General features: G+C 46.6%; 1 protein-coding gene across 1 annotated transcript in view; it reads left to right on the top strand.

Annotated features, from left to right (window-relative positions):
* Positions 1–27,246, top strand: part of Iqck (IQ motif containing K) — a 105,741-nt gene that overhangs the window by 70,237 nt on the left and 8,258 nt on the right. The window contains exon 8 of the mRNA XM_055627377.1: positions 8,145–8,256. Coding sequence (XP_055483352.1) covers positions 8,145–8,256 — 112 coding nt within the window. The remainder of the gene's footprint in view (positions 1–8,144; positions 8,257–27,246) is intronic.

Here is a 27,246-nt window from a genome sequence, read left to right as displayed (position 1 = left end):
GTGTGTGTGTGTGTGTGTGTGTGTGTGTGTGTGTGTGTGTGTGTGTGATTCTAGGTCTGTGCCATCCAACATGGCTACAGATAAAGTTTTTTTTCCCCCTTTTTTCTCTTTGTGTGTGTGTGGCCACACCCATTTAGCATATTATCTGTAGCTGCTCTTATAATGGCAGCATTGAATGGGTTTGAAAGAGACTTCATGGCCCACAAAACCAACAATATTTACAATTTTCTTTATTCCAATAAGAAAGCTTACTAGCTATAGACATGACCTCAGATGTGGATAAATTTGGAGTTGGAACTAAGACCCTCAAAAGTTTACAAAATCCTGATTTTAAAAATGAGCCACCAAAGAAGAGGGGAGTCAGCAAGCAGCACAGACTGGAGCATTCAGACCCTCAAGCATAGCAATTTGAGTTTGTGAAGGAAGTATGCTTACAATGATTACATAGATTTACTAGAGCAAAATATAGACCACGCTGAAAGAACAAGTCAGTATGGAAAAAAGGGGAATTCAGATTTGAAAAGGAGCTAAGTGCAACGTTCATAGATGAAAGTGACTCCAGTGAGTGGGCAAAGATGGCCCAGTGGTGGGGCGCTTGCCTAGCATGTGTGAGGTCATAGGTCTGGCCCCAGCACCGCACAAACAAATGAGAAAAAATGTTTAAAAGCAAGACACACTGGCACAGAAAACAACAAAACAGGCAGTGTCCTTCAAGTTTCAGTGTACATCAGCATTAACGGAGAGTGTGTCAAAACCTTTGTGGCACGCTGATTTCACAGGCTTGGCTTGGAGCCCTTGAACTTGCAAATTCTTGGACGGTACAGAGGATGGATGATCGCGTCTCTGATAGACACAGCTGGGGGAGCAATTAGAGTCAGTCTGGGAGAGAGGATGAAGCTGAGGGGTTAGGAGGAAGAGCAGTTAAGAAACAACAAAATAAGATGGTCCCATGTCAGTGTATTCAGAACTGCAGAGTGGGCCATGGAATAAATAGCTGGAGAAGCCAGATTTCTAGAGGATCCTGAAAGACATGGATCCCGAATGAACTGAATAAAGACATGGCCGCTGAAAATATTTCATGGTACAGCCATAGAACACACAATCCTCAAAGCTGTCTTGCAGCAGATTCCCTACAAAGAAAAAGCCAGAGAGTGATTATAGACTTCTCATCAGCCCTAGGGCATAACAAATGTCCTAGACAGCGAAGTGTAGAGTCTGCTGATCAAGGGGGAAAACAACATGGAACCTAGAATTACCTACCCACTCACCCATCACTCAGGAGCTATAAATATGCCTTTCCCAAATGCCCCCCCCCCCCAGAACTCCTGAGAGATGAGTTTAAATAGAGGGAAATGAACCCACAAGGAAGGAGGTGCAGGAAAGCCATGTAGAATGAGACGTAAGCAGGCATTAGCCCCTCAGAAAGAGCAGCACACCAAAACGTCAGGTGGTGACATAAGAGACAAGAACCAGGAGATTAGAATTAAAGCCAGCTCAAGTCATGTGGGAGGAGACTTTTATGATGAGTTTCAATTTATTTATTATATCACAGCGACTTTCTTAAAGATGGGTTTTCACGTCTGGATGCAGCCGTGCATGCCTTTAATCCCAGCTCTTGGAAGAAGAGACAGGTGGGCCTATGTGAGTTCAAAGCAAGCCTGGTCTACATAGTAAGTTAAATCCCCATCTCAGGAAAAAAAGGGGGAGAAGGAGAGGGTTTTGCTATTGTTCAGACTGACCACAAACTTACTATGTAACCCAGGATGGCTTCTTCACATTTAGTATTTTCCTGTCTCAGCTTCCCAAATGCTGGGATTGAAGGCATGTGCCACCAACACAGTATTGCACAACTATAGTCCCAGCATGTAGAAAACTGAGGCTGAGGCAGGAGGATATTAAATGCGAGCCAGTTTGGGCTGCATAAGCAAGACACTGTGACAAAAGAACAACAGAACTCAAACCAAACCCCAACCAACCAAATAAAACAAAGAGTAGAATGAGAAATAACAAATGAGTAGAAAGAAACAACTGGAATGCAGAAACTGGGTGCTCCGGAAATCAGGAAAGAAGAGGTATATGTAAAAGCATGAAAAATTAAATAAAACCAGGCAAGGGAACCATAGCAAATGTACACAGAACCGCTTGTCCCATGGTTTCCAGACTGGGTCATGAGAGGATAGCCTCCATGCTAGAGGTCCAGAAAACACAAAGCGACCAAGGTAGTTGAAAGCAAAACATTGAGAAGAGATACCATATAAACACTAATCCAAAAATAAAAGGTGACCGCTCTAGGAACCAAACCTTTCACCTTCCCCATTGGTGTCCGTGACAGGGTTGGCTCACCAGACTTCCCTCAGTAAGGCTCTGGGGCCTACCAGTTACGTCAGCCTGTGTGAGTGCCAGGGAATGGGCATGCAGGAGGCCCTGGGGTCTGGCTGGGTCCCTAACTCTTAGGGGAAAAAAATGATGAAGCATTCTCCTCCCTCCAGTGGGCTGCTCCCTCCCTTTGAGTCTTGCTGTGCCAGATCCTGGGAGCCGTCTTCCGCTTGGCTTCCCCAGCCTCTTTTCCTCCCAGCTTGTGCCCCTTGGGTGTCATAGCCTCGCCAGTGTGCTCCCTACTTTCCCCCACCTCTCGTGGAAAGGACCTTCCTCCCTGCAGAAGAGCAGCAGGGGTGGCGTCTCCAGGCCACCTGGTGCTTCACTTCTCTGTAGTTTTTTTGGCTTTTTCCTACCTCATATTTTCTCCAGTAGGTGAATTTCACAAAACTTGTGACGCAGCAGTAGCACGGTTGCCTGCAGCATCGTGTGCGTAGATGAGTCCAAGAAACAAACCCCAGCAGCGTGGACAGACACAGGTGGGGGGCCAAAGGCATAGAGCTATTTAGGTTTTTGGGTAACACTGTTCTGTCCTCAGAAGGCCGAGCCTTGGGTGTAGCGACTGGCTCCAATTTGACTCTCCAGCAGGCTGGGTTCTCAGTGCTGAATAAAGTGGTTTGCTCCAGGAAAAACTTAAAAAGAAATAAATTGTCTTTTAAAAGGTGACCTGCCATCATGAGCGGTTGATAGAGTAGTCTGTAACGTTAAACACATAGGGATAAAGATGCCCTTGGCAATAAAGGAAAAAGTGTTATTTTCTATTCCTTAGATTGTTTTTGTGTGTAAATGTATGTGTCATGTGTGTATGACTGTGTTTGTGTGTGTACACATGTGCACGTGGAGGCCGGAGTTCAATGCTGAGCCTCTTCCTCTATTGCTGTCCACGTTAATTTTTTTCATCACAGAATTTTTGTTACTAGGAAAGATCGTTGCATCTAATAGTGTTGACTCTTTAAGTACATTCAGTATACACATGCCAAGAGTCAGCTAGAGTCTTCTCTATCCCGGAGAAAAGTGCCAGGCCTTGATTCAAGCAGCCACCTTAGATTTTAAGACAAGGTCTTGCACTGAGCCCGGACTGCCCTGGTTGTCTAGCCTGGCTGGCCAGAAGGCCCCGGGTGACCAGTCTATCCTGCAGCACCACCTTCCAGTGCTGAGGAGGGTACGGGCGTGTGCCGCCACACCTGACTTCACAGGGCACTGGGGTCCAAATGCAGGTCATCATCCTCACACTGTTGGCACCTTACCAAGTGAGCCATCTCCCCCTCCCTCGTTAGGTTTTTAACGCGCCATTCACACCCACTGGCTAAACTGGCTGTTCGCAGGTGCGCCAATACCCACCATTCACAGTGCTGCCCCAGAGCAGGGTTCTAGACCGAGCCACCCTGAGGCGCTCTGCAGTGCAGGTGGACTTGAGTAACCGTGCCCAGCACTGGACACACGAAAGGAAACACTAGTGACTTCTAGAATGAGAAGTCAGCTCTGCTCTGCTCTGATTTGGTTTTGCCAAAGATCTGAAAAGAACTCTCCCAAGCTTCCTTAAGAAGGGAAGGCGGAACTCAATAGTTATGAGCTCTGGCACTTTTATTAGGTGGTGGAGTTTTGCAAATGTAATCCCCTGCCCCCACCCTCTCTCCTACATGTGGAAAATGTTTTTCTCTTGAATGTAAAGTTCATTCACATAATCACTGGACTGCTTCTGGGAGGCTTCTCATGCCAACCTCAGGGCTGGCATGGGTGACCATCACTGAAGGACCTCTCCATTCCATCACTCCCCCAGCATCCTTCCAGTAACTGCAGTGGATTAGGCACTTTCCTTCAAGGCAATTAGGAAAGCTCTAGGGAACAAGCAAGGGCAGCTGTTGCTATGTGATTGTCTGTTTTGCCAAGACGCAGGGAAAACAAGTGAGCTAAGAGCAGTTGGGAAGTGGAGATTATGAAGGGCGACTGAAGAGTCCCATCAGCCATCGCTTTCCTCCTCCACCCCACACAACCCCCAGAACCTCTGTACCAGCTGGCCAGAGCCCAAAGTTATGAAATCACAGAATCGTGTATGTGCTCAGTGCTCCGTAAACTCCTGGGACAAGACCGCGCTTTTGATTGAGTCATTGGTCCCTCTGCCACTTGATTTTGAGCAGCCAAGAAAACTGGAGGATTCACCGTCATAGATGGATCCACTCTTTTCTTTACTAGTTGATTTTAAGAACGGCGGACACAAAGAGAGCTTATGTGGACATGTTTTATTTGCCTTTTAGGTGTTGCTCTTATGCCAAATCCATTTTACAGATTAAGAAATTGAGGCTCCAAGGGCATAAGCGACTTACTTAAGATTGTGAAGAGCTGAGATTCAGTCTCAGACTGTTGGGTTTGGGGACTCCTTACCCTTTCGCTCCCCCCTCCAGCCCCTTCCCTTTTCTTCCCATTGTTTATACATATGGTGTGCCTGTCTGTCCGTGTGGTGGGAGAGGGGAATGCACTTGTCACAGCTCCTGTGGTAGTCAGAGGACAACCTCTGCGGCCACCACTTGTTTTCCACAACAATTGAAAGAGAACTCTTTGTCATTTGCTGGTATGCCAGCTCCCAAGGATATTGCTGTGGCTGTCTTCCATCTTGTAGGAATACTGGGGCTATAGGTGCACGTTACCTATAACGTTCTGGATATTTGAACTCAGTTCCTCATGCTTGAATGGCAAGTGCTGTTACCCACAGAGCCATCTTCATAGCCCAGAGTTGCCATTCTAAAGTAGTACAGTTCTCTGAATTGCCCAGTCATACATAACTGGAAGAATTAGACAGTTTCAGCCAGACTTGGCCTGCAGCTCAGTGGTAGAATACTTGCCTAGCATGTGCACAGCCCTGGGTTTGACAAAATAAATAACTATAGATAAATAGATCACAACAAATAAAAAAAATTGACACTTGCATCAAAAAACATCTGTTTTGTTTGATCTGTGCACCAAAGTCAAGTCCTTAACAGCAGTCATATCCCTGTGCACATTGGAAGAACAGGCTGACTTGCCACGGTGACTTCAAAACAAAGTGCTGGGAAGCCCGGGGAAGGGAAACTGCTGCGCGTTGACACCACACTGCACTCTGGTATTTGCTGATGGGCACAACTCCTGGCATCTGAAGCGCTTTCCTAACTGTGACAATACTGAGCGGGATTAGCCCAGATCAATGGCGCCTGCTCTTCCCAGCTCACAAAAGCCTTCTCTCGTGCTCCAGGGTCACCCGGCAACGAGAGCTTCACCAACAAGGCTGCTGCCACTTCGTTCTGCCAAGGTGCACGGCACCTGGGGAAGAATGAAGAAAGTCAGGGAAAAAAGTCTCTCGCCCCGCAGAGGTGACCACACCGTCCTGTCTGTAGGGTCCTGTGGATGAACACGGCCTTTAAATGGATGGGCAAACAGGCGTTTCTGTTTGTGACGTAGGTCTCAGTCAAACAACTGTAGGGAAATGGATGTTTAAGCAAAAACTTGGTGTGGCAGGTGCTCACAGAACCCTGTACACAGTAGTAAAAGGTAGCAGTAACTCCAATGTCCATGATGAGACAAATGGCTAATCATACTGTAGTATTAGCTACACAATGGGATGATGCTTATCCAAAAAGGAGTCGGGATAAGTCATGAAGCCCTGTATGAGTGAATAACCCAGACGGTAACAGTGAATGGGCAAATGATTGCACTTCTGTGAAGTATCCTGAATAGGTAAATCTACAGCCACTCTGGAGCCTAAAGCAGATAAGTGGTTGGATGGGGAGAAGAGAGAATGGGGAGGTACTGATTAATAGGCACATAATTTCCTTTTGAAGTAATTTCTAAAATGCCAACACTCACCCTTGCTAGGTAAACCTACCAAAAGATGACAAGAGACAGGCCTTGTACTAAAAGAGGAGGCAGAAAAGGGAAGGTTGGCCCCAGGGCTGGGAGGGATCTAATGGCCAAACATGACTCAACCCAGGCCTTTCATGGACTATTTGTGTCCTGGGGGAAAGCAAATGTTTGTGTGGCTTTCCTGACAATTGCTGTGACCCCAGTAGGAAGCTCAGTGATTGAGCAGGAAGTCTCAATATCCAACAGTGGTGGCTTGAGAAAGCAGAGAAACCCTAGGTAGGTAGCCTCCACAGGACGGACCTATTTGCAGGGTTGGGGAGCAGCTCCCGTTTGGACCAACCATGCTGGCCCCTGACCCCTCCCTGAGTTGTCTTCACTTCCTTCCTGTACACTGGGTCCTGCCTGCACCTGAGATTGCCACCACAGCTTCTGGTTGCTCTGCTTCTGCACCATCCGACCTGTTCCTGCCCAGTGAACTAGCAAGTCAAGGTTTGGGTTCTAGAAGAGAAGAACATGCAGGCATCTGGGAACCCTGGAAAGATGGGTGTGGCTACTATATGGGAGACCACTGACCTTGGCATTTAAGTGTGTGGCTTCCCCAGATCTACATACTAATTCCACAACAAGGAACTCCTCCCCAGAGTATAAAGCTATAGCTTCATTTTAATGTGTAAAGTTGACTGTGAAAGAGAACCCACAGAGTGGTCACCCTTAACAGTTAATCCCAAGCGCTGTGTAAGGGTTACCATGGCAACTTCCTTGGCCCTTGTGCATGGTTCCTCCCCTATTGTTCTTCAGCAACTTTAGCTTTTCTTTCAGAATAAGCTTGACACATAGTTACACATTTAGGCTTGGAGTCTACTTTCTGCTGAGCGTTCTCTCCAGCAAGAGGGTGATGGAAGGATGTCTCTGGATGGAGAAGGGGTGAGAGGCTGTGCTTAAGAGTTTACCTGGTCATGCTGCGCTCTCTGCACAGGCACCCTTCCCTGGAATGGCATCTGCTGTCTCTTAAGCTTACTTTTCTCATCTTTAGAATGGACCCCAATCATTCCTACCTCGATAAAATCTCATTCTGGACTCAAATTGGACTCTGTGTGGTTGGAAGATAAGCATGACTTTCTGACCCCCTTGCCTCTACCTCCTGAGCACCGGGATTCTGGGAATCGGCCACCACATCTTGGTTAATCAGGTGCCAGGGTGGAGCCAGGGCTTTGCTGTTTACAGCTCAGGAGTAGACAGAGCAATTTAAGTAGTGCAGATATAGAAGGAAGAAGATGCTCCATTTACGGCTATGAAATGGAGCTGGGGGAATGTCTTGCTGCTCATTCTGGTCTTGACTTCACAATCTTCCTGCCTCATCCTCCCAAAGTGCTAAATTATAGACATTTACCACCATGCCTGCCTGTCATAAATAATTTTTATATTAGTTATATGTTGAAATAACAAGATTTTGGATTTTAATGAGTAGATTTAATTGATGGATATTAATGATACTAATTAATTATTTAGGTGAAATGAGATATATTATCTAAAACATTCTCACTTGTTTCTTTTTTTTCAAATAAGATGGAGAAAACTTAGAATTACACATATTATTTTTCTATGGGCTATTTCTATAGAACGTTCTCAACATACCATTAGTATAGCAGATCTTCAAAATCTCATTTATGCTTAAGGGTGAAACAGGCTTTTGGCGTGTAGATAAGAACAGTGTTTTCTGAGACTCAAAAATGCATCAGACCAGGGCTGGGGCATAGCTCAATGGTAGAGCACCGTCACGCACAAGGCCCGGAGTTTGAGCCCCAGTGCTGCAAGAAAAAGTGTAAGGAAGTCATGGTACATCCAGCCACGGAAGGCTTTCCCAGGCAGGCTTGTTAAGGGGGCATGTGGAAGTGTGGAGAGAGGCGGCTAGGCTGAGCTCTGGCATTTTCCAGGTCCGCTGTGACCCTGAGATTCAGGAGCTGCGCCAGTGGCAGAAGAAGCTACGCGAGGACAAGCACATCCGCCAGCGGGTGAAGATCTTCTGGGCCAAACAAGAGCAGAAGAGTGAGTGGCAGCCCCCACACCCCACCCCAACCCCACAGGTTATTTACCAAAACGCTAATCCTTTACCTGAGCTCAAGAGGGAAACTCAGAGGCCTGCAGAACTTGTCTATGCTGTGTGTGTACGTGTGTGTGTGTGTGTTTGTGTGTGTGTGTGTGAGTGTGTGTGTCCCGATAGAGAGTCCGCAGGATGTAATTCACATGGCCATTTCCCCCCTTCGAGAACAACTTCTGTGTCATCTTGTATCTGAGGGCTGTGATTTGGGGAGCTGTGTTAAGAGCAGAGCAGGCAGGTACTTACTCTCCCCAGCTCCTGGCCTGTGTCTGACCCTCAGTCTGACCCTTATTCCCATCTTCCTTTTGGCCATGGGCAATTCTGTGTGTCAGTTTGCCTGGGCTGGGGGATGCTCAGAGGGCGGGTGAGTGCCATTTCAGGGTATAAGCTGTGAGGGTGTTCCGATGCCGATGTGAGTTTGAACCTGTGGCCTGAACAAACAGATGCTCTCTCTGGTGGTGAGGACCCGAATAGGATGAAGGGTGAGGAAGGTTGAATCGACTGCCTGAATACACGGACGGCTGCTGATCCTCAGGCTTCAGCTGTGAGCTGTGAGCTCTCAAGCTCTCAAGCTCCTGATCCACCTCACCACACTCGAGGCGTGTTACCACATACACATGCACCCCTTATCTCAACACGTGTGTGGGCATATTAACACACAGGTATACAGCCCTCTACACTCCTCCCCAGCTTGCAGATGGCAGCCGGTGGGGTTTCTGTGAGCCTGCACTCTGGATCGCTAAGTCCCCTTGTTTATCTGTGTGTATATTTTTGTCCTGGAAAAAGAACATAGCCGAATGAATACCAGCATACTAATCATGGGGGGATTTTTGGTTTCCTCCCTTTTTTGGCAATCGTTTAAAGTTTAAAAATAAAAGACAATGGGGGTGGTGCTGGGGAGATGGCTCAGTTAGTGAAGTGCTTGCACGGGGACCTGAGCTGGGTCCCCAGAACCCAAGTGAAAAGCCAAATGCAGCAGTGTAAGGCCATAAGCCCCGTGCTGCCAGCTAGGGAGTGCAGGGTCTCTGCAGCTTGCCAACAGGACAGTCCAGTCTAGTCGGTGAACTTCGGAGTCACCCAGAGATGTTGTCTCAGTAAATAAGGTGAAGAAAGATACCCAACTTTACATCTGCCCTCCACATGCGTGAGCATATATGTGTACATATGCACAGCAATACGTATAGCACATGAACACACACACAGGAGCATGCGCACAAAAAGGAAAGAAGAGAAAAAAGGGAAAGGAAGAAAAAGGGAGGAAGGAAGAAGGAGAGGGAGGGAAGGGGGCAAAGAGGGAGGAAGGGAGAGAGAGAAGCAACTTCAGCAATTGCTCCTGTTGGACTGGCCCAACCCTGGCCTTTCTTTAGCCCTACTGGCATTTCAGTTCGGTTCAGAACTGGGGACTCAGACAGGGCTGTAATCAGTTTAAAGGTCACAGGAAGCACAGTGCACCTATTTATTGCTGCTGCTCTGTATTCTTTGGAGTTGATTCGCTGCTGGTTGATTGATGGGCTTGGCTTGCCGTGAAGCAGGAAGAATAGAGTGGACTGAGTGCCAGCAGGAGAGCACAGTAGAATCTGCAGTCCCAGCTGTTCCCATCTTGTCACCTTGAGAGAGCTCCAGGAGGCTCTGCCTCTTGGAAGACAGGGTCTTCAATAGATATCCCAATATGATGCTGATGCAGTGTGAGGCTGCCCTTTATGCTGAGGTTCTGAAATGGCCCTAGAGAACAGTTCAAATAAAACTAAAATGTTGGAAGAGTGTCTCAGGTCCACGGCCAGTCAGGAGGCAGGACAGTATTAGTGGCAGAACTGCCCCAGGACTCTAGCTACCACTTCCGTCTATGTGACCCTGATCTCGTTGACCTCACTGGGCCTCAGTTTTCCCATTCAGAATGGGACCAGTAATAACGTTCCTGTCACATCCAGCTGTTAAAGGAGTCCCGTGGATGATCTTTAGAAGGAGTCCTGGCACACAGCGGCCATGAATGTTTCTCACGGTCGCAGTAGTGTTGTTGAGATATCTGTGTGCGCTTTTGAGTGACTTGGTGTTTGTTTCCTTCGACTGACAGGCCTCAAACTCTGTGGATTCCAGGTAGGACAGTCTTTATCTTATTCACTGTGTTGCCCAGAGTGTCAACAGTGGTCTACACACATGGATTTGAGGCATGAAGCTCTTGGGCTTCATGTCACAGTAGAAACAAACAGAGGCCAGAGAGGTAGGTCTAAGGACTTGCCCACGGGGCCAGTGGGATGACTCAGTTGGTAAAGCCAGGCAGGTGTGAGGACCTGAATTTTATCTCCAGCACTCACATAGACATGGGGGAGAGTTGGCCCACCTGTGACCCCAGCTCTGGGGAGGGTGAGATGGAAGACCTGCTGGGGCTTGCTGGCCAGCTCTTCCTGCCAGTTGGTTAGCCCCAGGTTCAGTGAGAAACCTTGTCCAAACTTAGGGTGGAGAGGGATTGAGGAAGACGCCCAGTGCCAAACTCTGGCCCCACATGGACGCGTGTGCGCTTCTGGACATGTGTGAACAGTGGCGACTTCATTTTCTCACCTTCTATCGCTTCCTTAGGGACTGATGCAGGCGCAAGCTCCCCGCTCTGTCCTCTTCTGTGGTGCTGTAGCTGGAACCCAGGGTCCTACATCCCAGGCGGGCGGGCACCGTACCATCGAGCTGAACCCGGCCCCGGGAGCTGCTCTCGTGCATTTTATCATCAAAGCCACACTTCTGAGACTTTGTCTTAAACACGACACACGGCATGGCCAGTTTCCTGTTACTAGGGCATCAGAAGTCCTCCTGTCTGGGTTTGTGTGGACGGATCTGGGTTGGGGCTGAGTAAAGAGGAGCAGCGTGCAGCCGGGCACTCCCTGAGTTACCCAGAACTTCTTGCTTCCTTCAGGTATCACCAGGCAAATCATTTTATGCAGGGTCAGAAAACCAGATTTCCCTAGCCTAGGTGACACTGTAGTGACGCCTCAGAGACCTCCTATGTGGCGGTTTTTACTAAGCACAAGCAAACTGCCCTTTAGATTTGAAGAAAAAAGTGGAGTCATGGCAGGTGAAGGTAGTTTTGAATGTCATTTAAAAATTTCCATCTGCGTTGAAATCTTACAAGCAAATATTGCTCTAAAGTGTTCTTGCCTCATCGTGGTGTTCACAGTGTGCATAAGTTTACCACACGTGTCGTCCGAGCAGCCTCTTGTGGGCAACGAGTCTCTGGGAGGAACATCAGCTGTCAGGGTAGACTCTGGTCACGTGTGGTTAGGTCTCAGGTTACAGAGTCAGAGGCTACTGTCCCAGACAACATTCTTGTCCCAGATAGAAACAGTATGAAGTTCTCCAGTCTCTGTCCAGCAGGACAGGTGCACAAATTATTTTTAAATGTGTGTCTTTAGAATTTCAGCCAGAGCAGTCCAAAGATGCCTTGAGACTCGGTCACAAATCCCATCCCAAATAGTAGTATATTTCCAGTTGTGTTTTGTCAGTGATTGGTTTCACATGTTTTTTTTTTTTTTTTTTTTGTATGTGAATACCCTTCACTAAGCCCAATGGGCTCATACTGTGGTGAGCACAAGGCCAGAATAAACACAGCTGAAAAATTGAAGGGTAGAGAAAGATTTATTCCCTGGAGCGGGTGCGGAGGGCAAGGGAGTCAGTCACATTCGGAGCAGTGCTTTCTTTACAGAGGGAGGTGTGGGGGATTTTATTCAAAAAGCCCACGCATCTCCGTGGGGAAAAACACCTTAGGGGCAGGAGCATTGCCGAGCGTCTCTGCTAGGCATAGTTCAGGAGGGGTAGAAGGTGGGGTTACTCAGGGTGTCCTTAGACAGACACCTCTAGGCATGCTCAGCTAGGACTATGAGGACAATAGGCAGCTGCCTCTGGACATGCTCAGCTTTAAAAGTGGTGTGCGTGTGTGTGTGTGTGTGTTTTCACCCATTCATTTGTGTGTTTATAGATGCATGAGCGTGTGCATGCGCGTGAAGGCCGTAGGACAGACTCAGCTATCATTTCTCAGCTGCTCTCCATCTTATATTGCTTAGGAGTCTGGTTTGATTTTCAGATAGAGTTGGGGGTCTTTCACTTGCCCAAAGTGGCCAAGCAGACTAGACTGGTTAGCTAGGGAGCCCCAAGAAGCCTCGGGGATCCACCTGTCTCTGTCTCCCCGTGCTGAGTTATAGCCCTGGCTTTTTAAGTGTGGGTTCTGGGGAGCCAAACTCAGGCCCTCCTGCTTGCAGAGGAAGCGCTTTTTCAACCCAGCTATCTCCCCAGGCCTAAGATGTTTTATATAAAGCAGTGGTTCTCAGCCTTCCTAATGCTGCAACCCTTTAATGCACTTCTTTATGTTGTATTGACCCTACCCAACCATGTTTCATTGCTATTTCATATCTGTAATTTTGTTGCTGTTAGGAGTCATAACATAAATACCTGGTATGCAGGATATCTGATAGGTGTCCCTCAAAGGGGCCTATACCCATAGGTTGAGAAACAGTAATCTAAAAAAGAAAGAAAGAAAGAGAGAAAGAAAGAAAGAGAGAGAGAAAGAAAGAAAGAAAGAAAGAAAGAGAGAATGAAAGAAGAAAGAAGGAAGGAAAGAAAGTAGGAAAGAAAGAAAAGAAAGGAAGAAAGGGAAAGAAAGAAGAAAGCAGGAAAGAAAGAAAGTAGGAAAGAAAGAAAGAAAGAAAGAAAGAAAGAAAGAAAGGAAATAGAGATAGAAGAAAGAAAAGCACAAAGAGTCTGAGGTGTATTAATACAGGTGTTTGTTCCTAAAAATACTGGCCTCACTTAGAGGCTGCCATGTCCACATTTTATTTGACAATCTAAGAAGGGGCAGGCAAAACTCCAAAACCAAAAATCATGTTAATTGTTCCCATAACACTAGAATCTATTGTGCATGAGACAGACAGACAGATACACACACACACACACACACACACACACACACACCAGTAACTTTTTCATGAGGGGTTTGCATTTTTATATATGAACAAATAAGCTTTAAATGACTCTATGGCATTATATTTAGAAGAGAAGGTGTGGGTGGTAAAATCTGTCAAAGGAAGTATTTTACCGCATACTTCCTAAGCACCCATTCCGTACTCCAGTGACTTGTAGCAGTCACAGAAATGCACAGTAACTTCAGGCAAATGTGGCAACTGACTTAAGGATTTAAGGTTGTGGGAATAAAAGCACTTGGCAAAATAGTACAAGACCTGTAGGCGCTGAAGATGTATTTAAAATATCTAACTGACAAAAACTGTCAGTTTTTGTATTGGTGTATATTCAAAGTGCACAGCCTGCTACTTTGGTTAATGGAAAGACGGATGGCATGAGAGGTGTAGTGGTGCACACTCTATCCCAGCACTGGGGAGGCATGTCTAGCCTAGCGTGTACGTGGTGAGTTCCAGGACAGCAAAGGCTAGGTAGAAAGACCCTGTCAGAAAAAGAAGAAAAGAAGAGATGTTGCTTGATGTTTGCCGTAACTAGCAGAGCTAACACATCAGTGTCATCCAGAGCTGTCATTTGCGTGTGTGTGGTAAGGACACTTAAAACTTGCTTTCTCGTCAAATTTCAGTGAGCAGTGGTGGACTGTAGCGCCCCACTCCAGAGTCCCGGAAGGTAGGCACCGTGTAACAACAGACGGTGTGTGCTCTCTTCTTCTTAGAGACAAGAGGAAGAAGTACAAACTGTTACATACTTTCCTGTCCAAAAGAAAACAAAGCCCTCCCATTATACATCATGCAGTGGTCAACAATGATCTCCTTATGTTCCCACAGTAAATGGGAATACAGCCCTGAGCTTCCCAGAAGCCACAGCAGCAGAGGAAACAGGGATACTGCGTCCTCACGATTAAACACACTTCTTGGAAGCACACCTCTCTGAAGCTGAGATTTGATCTCGCTGAGAAAAAGGACCGTGTGGTGCCCAGGGAGCACTGACCTTTCAGAAACTACAATGCTAACCCCTTAGAGCAGCCCTTCCTCCTGGAGGGAAGGGGCAGCAGCCGGGGGCCAGGCACGGGAGCCAGGGAAACTTCTTTTCATGCCCGTACAATTTCCCTCGAGTTTCAAGAATGTTCTTGGGCTGGAGATAAGGCTCAGTAGTAAAGCGATTGCACAGCTTATGAAAGGCCCCGGACTAATCTGTACCCCAGGCAGGCACGAGTGTGCCTGCACACACATGCACATACAGACGCGTGCACACACACACACATCCATGCACAGGAGCAACACACAGACAGACGCGCACACATATAGGAGCACACAACATGTCCACATACAAGAGTCTGCACAAATACAGAGGGGCACACACATACACACACTTAGGAGCACCATGTGAATTATTATTCCTGGTGTTGCATGGATTTATCGTCAGTGCCGTCAACCCGCTATGGGGCTTCGGCTGGGTGATGTCATCTCTGTGCTTCATTTCTTCTCCTTGTAAAATAAGAATGATCATGTCTCAGCTGTAATTCTAAATGAGGTCGTTGTTTTGATAATGCTATGACTCTTTACTAAGAAATACGTCTAAATCTAAGGTGTCATTTCAATTTAATCTTACTTATTTTTTCTTCTCACCGCCTCAAAAGTTAATTCGTTCTTCACTTTAATCTACAAAAGAAATAAGAATTTGGTTAAGAGATATCTAATGACTTCATGTCTTCTTTCCATCGGTTTTATTTTTAAGACTCGCCAGTGTGTGGGGAATGTTAGGATGACGTCATCTTTCACACATATATTCTTTTTCTTTAAAATTTGCAAAAATCTGCCTGGCTGGGACCTGCCTTCTCTTGAAATGCTTGCAGGCCTGTTCTGTCGGGAACAAAGTTCAATCAGAGATGATTTCCTTTTTTAATGGTTTGGCCTTAAAGTTTAGTATCTTAAATTTGTGTATGCAAATGAACTCTTCCCGTCTCATTTGAGGCTTCACCCACCCACCTGCCTTGTTAAGCATTCTTTGTACTCAGGAATGCTGAAGCCTCTTGTAAAATCTACAAACCCAAGGAAGGCTCGTGATGGTCTAGGGAGGATTTTAGAATCACCATGGAAACAATCTGGGCATTTCTGAGAGGGAGTTTTGGAGGGAGGGCCCATCCTGACTGTGGGTGATGCCATTGCATGGGCAGGGTCCTGGACTGACAGTAGCTGAGCATCAGCGTTGTTAATTCTCTCTCTCTGCCTCTTGTGTCTCAGGCTGCTGCTGCTGTGACTTCCCTACCATGATGAGTGCCTCCACAGTAGCTGTGGGCCAAAAGGAACTCTCCCTTAAGTTGCTTTTGTCAGGTGCTTTGTGACAACAATGGGAACAGTAACTGATATAACCAGATGGACTAGGTCTTCCATGTCCCAGCTGGCAACTTTGAGCAATTGCCTTAACCTCTCTGTGACTCCATCAGTATAGCACAGGAATGGAAATGGTGGTACCAATGATCGTCCCTCGCTCTAGGGGTGGGGATGGGGGCGCATGGTCCTTAATCCAGAATGATATGTAGCTCATATTTAGTGGCCAATAAAAGGAGCCTGTTACATTCCAACATCTGGGAAAAGTGTGTTGTTATCAAACACACTGGCTTTGGTTTCTCCCAGAACCAGAGTTCTGCCTCTTCCTCTCAGTGGAGACACAAGCTAGTGACTCTTACCCCGACGCTCAGTTTCCCCTGTGTGACATGGAGGCAGTTAGGGCTGGTTGCAGAAGTCCCCTGTGATGATGAGTACAATAGCATGTATGGTGTCAGACAGATGGTTGGCACAGAGGATGGGAGATCATTTTAGTGATTTTTTTTTTTAAAGTCAGCAAAACACTGTGTTTTTGCTGTTGATGTTTTGTGGGTTTGTGTGTGTGTGTTTAAGCCTAGAGCTCACGTAACCCAGACCGGCCTCAAATTCTCTATGTTGCTGAGGATGACCTTGAACTCCAGAGCCTTCTGCCTCCACCTTCCCAAAATACAGTTTTGATTCCAGGCAGTCTCCCTAAAGCTGTGGCTCTCAGTGCTACAAATGAGAACCTCCCGGGGAAGATTTGTAAGGCCGCATCGGGCTGCCAGCCAGAGAATGTGGGTTTATTCTCAGTGGAGAATATGTTGTGGCCACATCAGCAGAGCCTGAATACTATGGATTAGCTACGGAATCCCAGTAATAGCGGTGGATCGGAGACCTTCCTTTGTGAGGCTTTTCTCACTGATGCCATTTCATTTGGCTTTAAAATGTCCAAGATCTGAGACCCTGGCCCAGCTCTGCAGTGTACCAGCTAGCGGGGACCCTTGGGTGGATCAGAAAATGTTTGTACCAACAGAAGAGAGGCTCACCTGCGTGCTGGCCCCCAGCAGATATGTTGCATGGCCAGAGCTCTAAAGCTTACCAAGTGTTGCTGTTGAGTGTGGGACTTCAGTCTCAGGGTTGAAGAATACCAGATGCTGAAGTTGCTTACACTGGGGAGACTATAGTAGGGTAGCTAAGGGACAGAGAAAGCTAGAGCTAATGGAAGGGCAGGGAGAGGTCACACTTGCCTTGCCTTGGCCCAGCACACAGGATGGCATAGACCCTTAGCTGCTACGTGTTGGAGGTCTTCAAAGGTCCCTGGTCCCCATAAAAGCTTGAATTTCCTAAGTGCCTACTGTGTGCCAGGCACTTTACACATATTGTTTCCAAGCCTCACAGGAGGAAACTGTCAGGGGTTAAATCACTTGCCCTGGGTCATGGCAGTGAAAGTACCTGAGCTGAAGATGGAGACCTTTCTACGGAGGCAGGCCTCTCTACCAGCCTCACAGCTTTCTTTCCCATCAGACCAAGGACAGGAGGACTTGAGGGAGGGGTAGACTTGAGGCCTTTTAGAGGGCACCCACTGGAGTCAGTGTGGAAATGGCAGCAGCACCCTGAGAGGAAGCCAAAGATGAACCTCGAAAACATTCTACCCAGGAGAGCTGCACGCAGGAGACTCCCATTGCACATGATGAGGATGTGGAGTGCCCAGAGCTGGCAGAAAGTGCGGGGCCAGGAGGGGCAGCAGGACTGGGGGGGGGGGGTCCCTTCCTTCCCTCGCTGTTGTTAGGCAAGGCCCCAACCTGGAACTTGGCATGTAGCTAAAGGATCCTCCCATTCCCACCAAAAGAGTATTGAAACTATGGGCACCATAGCTGGGTTTTCATTTATTTTTTTTCTTTTCCTTTTCTTCCTCCTTCCTTCCCCCACTCCCCCCCTTTTTCCCTTCCTTCCCCTAACAGAGTTTGATATGTAGCCCAGACTGGCCTTAAACTCTCATTTCTCCCGTTTCAGCCTTCCAAGTTCAGGGATTACAGGCATGCATCATCATGCTTGGCCAGGGCTTGTCTCTGGGGAACGAAATGTTGGAATACTAATAATGTGCACGATTGTACAATTCTGTGAATTTGCTAAAGTCATTGAGTTGGCTGCTTTAAGTGAATGGGTTGTATGGCGTGTGGATTCCATCTCAGTAAGACTGCTACAGCAAAACAGAAACCAAGGGCCAGGCCAGAGGCCTCCGCAGCAAGCGGGGTGACTTGGGACGGGATCCTGCCCTACTGATGCATGCACCAGCTTCCTCACCTCCACCAGTCCTATTTCCTGCCCCTACTCAGAAAGCCCTCCTGGCTTCCCTGGCTCGCTCGTTCATGTGCTTGTCTTGTTCCCTTAACATTCGTGCAACAGGGTTGGTTCATAACGGTGCCCACCCCTCATCTTGTCTTATGACATGTCTCTTGGAGTTGGAGCTGTCTCTTCTTCACAGCCCTGGAAATAAAGAAGCATGTGGCTGCATTTGGCCTTGGCCACAGTGGAGGGTGTGGGAAGCTGACCCGGGGTGACCAGGCCCCCTGTCACTGGGCTTTGTGCGGACCATCTGCTAGGTCTTAGATAGAACCGTGCTCGTTCTTTCGTGAGCTCCCATTCACTGTGTGTCGCTGATGGTAAGTTTTCCCTGTTGGGTCCCTGCGGTCATTTCTACTTTGCTGCAGCAGTTTCCCTGAGATGGAATTCACACACCGTGCGACTCATCACCCATTTTAGTTGTTTGTCTCATTGGTTGTTGATGGGGTCACACTAGACGGTAAAGTCCCTGAGAGCAAGGATGATCTGGTGTCTGCTTTTTCCTTCCCTTTCCCTCTTCCCGACTCTCCCCACTTTTTGCCTTTCTCCCTCTTCCCCTCCCCCTCCTTCCTTCCATAGCAGATTGAAGCGCTCTATCACCATGCTGCATCCTCAGCCCTGACTTTTTCCTTTTTTATTTCTTTTTCTTTTCCTTTTAAAATTTCTTTTTCTTCCTGCTGTGTATATTGAGGGTCTTCCCCCCCCACCATGTTTTGGACCCTTTGGCCCCCAGCAAGGTCGTTTTATACAATGTGATTCCAGGGACTGATCTGTCCTTTCTATGGTCCTCAGTTTTTACAGTGGTGACAAGGGTCCCATTTGCTGTGCGTGTGTCCTGAAGCAAGTGCATCTCTCGCAGCTGTTCAGCTACCTCATCTTCACACATTCCTCTGCAGCAGTCATAGCTGACCAGATGGTATGGATAAGGAAACTGACTCACAGAGAGGTTAGACAGTATACCCAAGGCCACACTGCAAAGAGGTGGCCCCGGAGCCCCCATTCTGCCTCTCATATTGCTGCAGTGTGTGTGGCTGTCACCTACAGAGTTACAGTGCCTAGGAGAACTGATGGTGTTTCCTATAGCATCTGTCAGGATCTAGCCTCCGGTCCCATTGCCAAGGGCTCAAAGCACATGATCCTTTATGCCTAGTGGCCTTAGAGAGCAAGGATGCCACCTGCCAAATGGCCATCCCGCCCCTCTGTGAGCCTGTTGACTCACAGTGTTCACCCTGACAGTCTAAATTTAGAATCCAAACAGCTAAAGTGTCTGCCAGGTTTCAGATCTGACTCTCATTAGTCCAAGCTTGGGTGCCTTTAAAGGCACAGGGTTAAGGAGGCTGCAGGCTGCAAAGCACAGACCAGGGCCTTTTGCTGTACTTGAACGTCCGTGTGCTTACCAGACCAGCACCATCTCTTCATGAGAAGCGAAGAAATGAAAATACGGAAGCTCTTAAGCTCCACATGCTCCACTGACACCTGTACCGGGAAACTTTACAGGGCTTTGCGTGGCATCATTTGAGCAGGAGGCCTTGGCTGACACTCAGGGGCCATATGATTTGTTCTGTTGTCACCTAAACATCAATTCACCTCATTTTCTTTCACAACATGCAGAGATTTGTCAGGAAGAGCAGCTGATAATGGCAGAAACACAGGGGCCTCAAGACCGGCTCTGGAAGCTTTGTAGCTGTGTCTGCTTGAGCCATACACGGAACCTGCCTGATTGTTCAGCTGTCCTGATATGCTGACTATAAAACAAAGGAAACTTGATCTAACGCGTCCACAGATTCTTACTGGCCGTGTGACTGTAAATAAGCTAACTCAGTCTCTCTGAGCTTTGGCTTTCTTCTCTGAACAGTGGACATTGTAACCCCACCCCCACCTCACCCCCATTTTAGAGACACTCAGATGAGAACAATGTCCACGGTGAAGCTTCTTTTTCTGTCGCTGTGATGAAAATACCCCGATCAAGGCAACTTACTGGAGAATGGGTTTATTTTGGCTCACAGTTCCAGGGGACAGCCTATCATGAAGGAGAAATCCTGACAGCAGTAGCTTCAAGAACCCCGTCTCGCTGTGTACCCAGCCAGGAAGCAGGGAACAGTGGCTTCTTGGGCTCAGCATACTTTCTCCTCCTTGGGCAGTCCAGGGTCTCCGCCCAGGGAATGGTACCACCCACGGTGGGAGGGCCTTCTCACTTCAGTTAACCTCATAGAGGCAATCCCGCACACGTATGCTCAGGGGACCAGATCCCAGGTGATCTAGACTTCATTAAGTAGACAAAAGAGGGTAACCATTATGGCATGTAACAGTTAGGATTTTGAATTTTTTTACTATTAGCATTAACGCTACTGTAAGAATTCATTTGCAAGATTCCATGTGGACATTCATTTTCACTGCTCTAGGGTATTTATTTAGGAATGGAATTGCTGGGCCGTGTGCTAACTGTAGTGTCTTCACCTGAAGAACTCCCAGGGTGCTCTCCAGTGTGGCTAAGACAGGTCACGTTCCCACCAGCCAAGTGGGAAAGTGTTTACATGTGAACATGACTCAGTATTCTCTGTTAGATTACAGTCATTGTAGTCAGTGGCAGATGGCGTCTCACTGCGGCTTGATTTGTTTTGTTTTTTTTTTTTTTTTTTTTTTTTGATGACTAATGCTGTTGAGGATCTTTTCTGAGCTTGCTGGCCATTAGTGTATCTTCTTTCAGTATAGAACTTTTGTCCCTTTAAATTAAACAAATTGTTTGTATTAATTAGTAAAAGGTTTTTTTTTTTTTTTTTAATGTGTGCGTATTTTGCATTCAAGTTCCTTTTCAAATACATGGTTTCAGTTCTGTGGAATATCTTTCCTCACTTGCCCCTTTGCTTTTTATAGTTGTTGTTTGTGTGTTAACTTGAGGCAGGGTCTCATTATGTGGCCCTAGCTAGATCACAACTCTCCATGTCCATCAGGCTGGCCTTGAACTTGCAGCAGTCTTCCCGCCTCTCTCTCCTCAGTGCTGAACTACACACGAGCCTCTTGTCTCTTTCTTTAAGGCACAAAAGTCCTCCATCCCACAGTCTTTTTTTATTTGTTGCCTGAACCCTTAGTATTATATTCAAGAAACCAGCCTGATCCAAGCTCACTGAACTTTTCTGATTCCCCCACAACCTCCAAGGGTTTAAAGTTTTAACACATTTATTTAAGACTTTAACTAATTTTGGGTTAATTATTTTTATTATATCCTATCTGTCTGTCTGTCTGTCTGTCTATCTACCTACCTACCTATTGATTTATTATTTGTTTTGTTTGTTTCTGAGACAGGGTCTCAGATAGCCCAAATTCACTTTGTAGCTGCGGATGCCCTTGACCTCCTGATCTTCCTCTTCCTTCCATTGCATAGGTTAAAAATATGCAACACCATGCTGGCCTCATTGTTGTTGTTTGTTGTTGTTGTTTTCCTGAGTTAGAGTTTTAGTCCATAGCCCAGTCTGGCTATGTGTATGTGGTCCAGGCTGCCTTAGCCTCCTCAGGGTTGGGATCAGGCATGTCCACTTGCTTTGGATTATTTTCTGTGTTTGTGTAAGGCAAGGGTCCAGCTTCCTTTTTGTGCGTGTAGCTATTTGCCTAGCAGCAGTTATTCAGAACTCTCTCTTCCCATTAACTGTCTTAACATCCTTGCTGAAAGTCAGTTAACTGTTGCTATGAGGGTTTATTTGAGGGCACTCAGTTTGATTCCATCGACTTAGAAGTCTGTGTCAGTTTTTTTTTTTTTTCCTTCTACTACTCTGATAGACATTTGAGATAACCAACTTAATGGGGAAGGATTTCTTTTGGCTCATGATTTCCAAAGTTTCAGCCCATTGTGGTGGGGAGACTGCAGCTTACATCATGGTGGCTGAGAAGCAGAGAGAGGAGAGTGGAGAGAGAGAACGGCACTAGCAGGGATTGTTCCCACCTCGGCTCCAAGCATAAAGGATGGGGCCGCCACACCCAGCGCTGGTTACCCCATAGCTGTTCTCTAGAAGCACCCACAGACTTGCCAGCAGTGTGTTTCACTGGTCTCCTCGGTATTTCTCTGTCCAGTGGAGTTGATGGTCAAGATTGCCCATCACAAAGCCTATCCATTCTCAGGCAACGTCATGCAAGTTTTAAAACTGGCAAGTGTGAATCCTTCCTTCCTTCCTTCCTTCCTTCCTTCCTTCCTTCCTTCCTTCCTTCCTTCCTTCCTTCCTTCCTTCCTTCATTTGCTTATTTATTTATCTATCTATTTACCTATTTATTTATTTATTTGTTCATGATACTTGGAACTGAACCAAGGGTCTCACACACACTAAAAGCAGATTCTACCACTGAGCAGCGTTCCCAGCCCTGCCTCCCCTGCTTTGGCTATTGTGGGTCCCATGGGTTTCTAGCTGCCATGCCTCTCGTCAGTTTTTGTGATGATATGGCTATGTCTCTGATTTTTATATCCACAAGACTGTATTACAGGGCAGCTGTTTTCGCACATTTGTGTTTCGTCTTGTTTTGTTCCCCTAACCCTGAGTTATAAACATTGCCCTCATGGCCGACTTCTTTCCCATGAGCTTGACTACACTGATCTGGTTGTTTTCCTACTGGAGGTTTCTGAATCTGTACATTTTAGCCATATGCTTGCCTCATTTCCCAGTGGTGCGCTTTGGGTCAGTGTCTTGGGAGATACCCTGAAATGACCTTTGTAAACTATTGAAGGCATTTTCTCACGCTGACAATGTTACCCTTCTAATCCAGACTTTGACACAATATCCCTACATCACTGAAACAGTAAAACAAACCAAAAACAAAACAAAACAAAAAATCCCTGGGAGGGGAGTCAGACCTTACGGTTTCATTTAGAGAAGTCACTGATTTTGCTAGATAGTTCTGCAGGTAAAGGCACTGAGCCTGATGACCACTGTCCTGTCCCCAGGACCCACACGGTAGAAGGAGGGACCAACTCTAGAAAGCTGTCCTCTGACCTCCATTCAGGCATGCAATGTGTTATCTGGTGCAAACCTTTAATCCCAGCACTAAGAGGCAGAGGCAGGCAGATTTCCATGAGTTCAAGGCCAGTCTGGTCTACAGAGTGAGTTCCAGGACAGCCAGGGCTATGTGCAGAGAATCTGTCTCAAAAATAAAGAAGGAAAGAAAATAACTAACTAAGAAAGGAAGTCACTTGTCTTCCTGAGCCTGCTTTGTCTTCTGGAAAACAGGGATGGTGAGACTAACATGGCGCAGTTTGGAGAGTTAAATGGCTCAGCACCGCAGCAGTAATTAGCAGTGCTGAGGGCTCCTGTTATTTTCATTCATAAAAAGGGAACTCTGAGGTGTCCTAAGTTTAGATACAAAGGATGGAGACAGGAAGAAATAAAGGAACGTGGCCAGTGAGTGTCCATTGGCGGAAGCCAAGAGACAAAGGCCCATTCCACCCTTCTGCATGTGTGCTAAAACTCTAGACTGCAAAACAGCAGCAACAGCTCTTGACCTAGAGTCCGAGGAGATAGACCCTAGATACCTCCACCGCCTGAATGGACTTTCCAGACTGAATCCTAAATCCGAGAATCGAGAAGCACTCCTGACTGGACGGTCTGTCTCAAAACTTGTCCTGATTGCATTTTCTGGGGCCCTTGTCTCTAGCTACTCAGTGTAAAGAATTTATGCTTTCTTTGCCTCAAATTTCATCATAAAAGCCAATGGCAGCTCTGGGCCCAAGGCTTGAGTGTATCCAAGGGAGGAAGTGAGCTTAACAGCAGCTTTCATCACTCTTGACTACCTGACTTGAGAGCAGGGTGACCAGCTGCCTTTCCAATCTCCTGTCTCCATGACCTCCCTGTCCTGATGGACGGTAGCCTGCCTTTATGAGCTAAATCAACTCATCCTTACTTAAATTGCGTTGGTCTGGATGTTTTGTCATAGCAACAGGAAGAGTACTAATACAGATGACTTGATAGCAGCTCACTGGACTGAAGTATCGAGGAAACACGGAGGAGATAAGGAAGAATGTGAGATTATACGGAGATAAATGGGTTTCTCACCTTTGTGAGTGAAGACATTCCTGTTTTCCTTTTAGGGTACTGGGCTGCCTTAGAAGGAACTCAGTATTTGACACCTTGCAATGCTAATCCTATCCCCATCTGATGGGTCTGGTTTCTGAGTTCCAGGGTTTCTTGATCTGAGCCCTGTCTGCGCTGAGATCTGAGTAAGCCATCAAGATAAGTGAGTGGAGGTTGGGGTGTCATTCCATTGATACAGTGATTGCCTTGAGTCCATCCCCAGAACTGCACAAAACCAGGCATGATGGCACAGGCTTGTGATCACAGCACAGGGGAGCTAGAGGCAGGAAGATCAGAAGTTCAGGGTCATCCTCAACCACTTAGTGAGTCTGGAATAGATGAGTCTCTGACTCAAAAGGAAAACGAGGAGCAAACACTGCCCCAGAACCCCCGAGAGTGGGTGGAAATGATTATTATTTATTACCTTGCTGTACTGGTGGAGATATTTAACCGTAAGTAATATTTGTTCCCACCTCTCTTTAGGCAGCATGTATGTAGTATGCATCGTCCCTGCCAGGGTTTCGGGTATGCTGCCACACTGTAAACTCTCTTGGGATGCCTAGGATGTTTCTAAAGGCTCGGTCTTGGCCCTGGCAGCTGGGAATTCGGGGCTAAATAAAAAGCCCCAGGCTGTGGCTGACTGGGCTTGCCTGTGTTTGTTCATGCTTATGGCTTGCTGAATTCTAGAAGACACCAACTCTCAGAGGACAATGTGTTAGGCAGTGAAATTCCAGTCTTCATGTAATTTAACTAATTGCACTCCCTGTGTATACTGAGATGTAGAAAGAAAGTATTAACCAGTAGAGACATAAATCCGCATGAAAGACACATAAACCAAAGCTTGCCTTGGAACCTAAAGAAAATGTGTTGAAATATCAGTCTTAAGAACTACATTTTTTTTTCATTTCTCTTATGGCAATTGAATTCTTTATGTAATCTAGACATGGTTCTATTGGATAGTCACCATGTTCTGTGTAGTGTGTGCCATCATATTTCAATCCTTGCACGCTACTGAAGGCTTTTTTAGTAACCTGTATGAGTTAGATTTATCATTCTGTGACTGTAACAAACTACCGGAGATAACCAACTTACAAAGAGAAAAGGTTTATGCTGATTCGTAACTTCAGAGGTTTTTATCTAGGGTCACTTGTTTCTGTTGCTTTGGGCCTGTGTTGAGGCAGAGCATCATGGTGGAGAATTTGTGTGATGGAGCAAGCTTGGCTGGATGTCAAATAGAAACAAAGAGATGGGGGTCAAGGTGCCAATATTCCCTTCAAGGACATGTCTCAGGCATCCAACTTTCTTTTACTGAACCTCACCTCCTGAAGGTTATAGCACCTACCAATAGAGCCATGGGCCGGGGCCCAAGTCCTTGTCACCAGGGATTTGGGGTGACACTTATCTAACTGTAGCATATTCCCATTATGAATGAGGGAATCCCGGGTTTCCATGGATTGAGAGTCTTGTTCAGGTTCCCTGGTTGATAGCTGGTTTGATAGCTAGTGGGATTCCAAGCCAGACCTCCTTTCCTCTGTTTGGGGGACTCCATGGTAATTTTGATGTAGTTTCTTTCCCTGTAAGGATGTGGCTTTTCCTGCTCTATGAAAGCAAGCCTTGGGGGCCGAGAGTGCAGCTCTGTTGGAGAAAGCTTGCCTAGCATGCAAAGGTACTGGCTTTGATTCTAGCACTGCCCCAAATTCCAGGAATCAAGATCCTACCCAGGGTCAAGTTAGTGACTGCCGATTCTGTCTCAGTGTAACCAGCCTTGCCACCCCAAGATCAAATATGCCCATGCAGAATGCTGCCTCCAAAGAGAGATTGTTTCGCGTTAGCTGTGGGGACACTGTTTAGAAGTGAGCAGCAAAAAGCTGCAATTAATTCACCCTGGAGCTTGTCATACCCCCCATCGCCCTGTGGCTTCTAGGTTGACTCAACTCCCCTAAAAATACCACAGTCCGACATCTGGTAAATCTACTGGCCCACTGACCTTCACGCCCAAAGCCAGCACTTACTCTGCAGAAAGGACGGCTCCTCAGCTCCTCCTCAGGTGCGGGGCAAGAGAGCATGGATTTCTCTTCTTCCTTTCTCATTTTACACGTGTTCTTCAAATTACCTAAAACTGTATATTTATTTTATAATGGAAGATAATTTCTCTTAGAAAATAAGCTATTTGGGAAGAGGAAGAGGTCAGGAGAAGAGGAGAGAAGACAGAGAGTGAACGTGATCCGAGAATAACCTCTACAAACATGAAAACATTGAGTCAAACTGTTAATTGTACAGTTAGCACGTGCTCACGAGAGAAGAAAAATCAGTCTGGTGAAACAGAAAAATTAAATATTGGAAATAAATTTTAGACTCTTCCCTACTTTCCTAATCTGTCACTGATTCCAGCTCTGAGGACTATGAAGGCTTAGACTGTATTTTTTTTTTTTTTTTTTTACTTTTTTTGTCTTCTTTTACTACATGGGTTTTATTACATGCCCTAAGCTCACCTTGACCTTGGCCTTCTTGGTGTTGTTTTGACAATTTCGTGCCACCATGCCAGGAGGCCCATGGGATTACTTACAGCCAGGCAGAGGCAGGTGCGAATCTTGCCAGTCCGTTCTGGTAACTCTGTGACTTCCAGCAAGTCATCAGCCCTCCCTCTGCCTCCATTTCCCAGGTAGCACAACTGTCCCCCAGGGCGCTTGTGAGGACAGTGCAAATGGACAGACAGGCAGAGAGCTCTGAGCAGTGTCAGCTCCTCATGATGTGCATTTCCTGATGAACTCTGAGTCACCACTGGCATTTCTAGGGTCCTAGGGACCGGCTGAGGCCTGTCACGGTTTGTTTTTAAAGACAAGGTGTTCTGTGTAGCTCTGGCTTGGAGTGAAGTCCTGGTCCTTCTGCCTCAGCCTCCCAAGAGTTAAGACTATAGCACAGGCAGTGTGTGACTCTTGACCTTGGCTCTTTCAAGATCTTCAGATTGTTGTGCCCCACTGCTCCCAGTTTCCCAGCTTCATTTTATATTATACATATTTTATTGAAAGATGTCAGCCTTTTCGTGTAAGTCTTTCCATTTCTTTCTTTTTAAACATTATTTTTTGACAATTATGTCTTACACACAGGGACTTTGTGCTCATGTTCCCTTACCTTATTCCTTTCTCATATTTCTTTTCCTACACTTGTCAACTTCTCCATCCTAGAGGATCCTGTTTTTACTCTTCTTCTTCTTCTTCTTCTTCTTCTTCTTCTTCTTCTTCTTCTTCTTCTTCTTCTTCTTCTTCTTCTTCTTCTTCTTCTT

Source organism: Psammomys obesus, unplaced genomic scaffold (assembly GCF_907164565.1).
Source record: "Psammomys obesus unplaced genomic scaffold, mPsaObe1.curated_primary_1811, whole genome shotgun sequence".
NCBI lineage: Eukaryota > Metazoa > Chordata > Mammalia > Rodentia > Muridae > Psammomys > Psammomys obesus.
The sequence above is the reverse complement of the archived record's forward strand: the minus strand, read 5'-3'. Positions and strand labels throughout refer to the sequence as shown.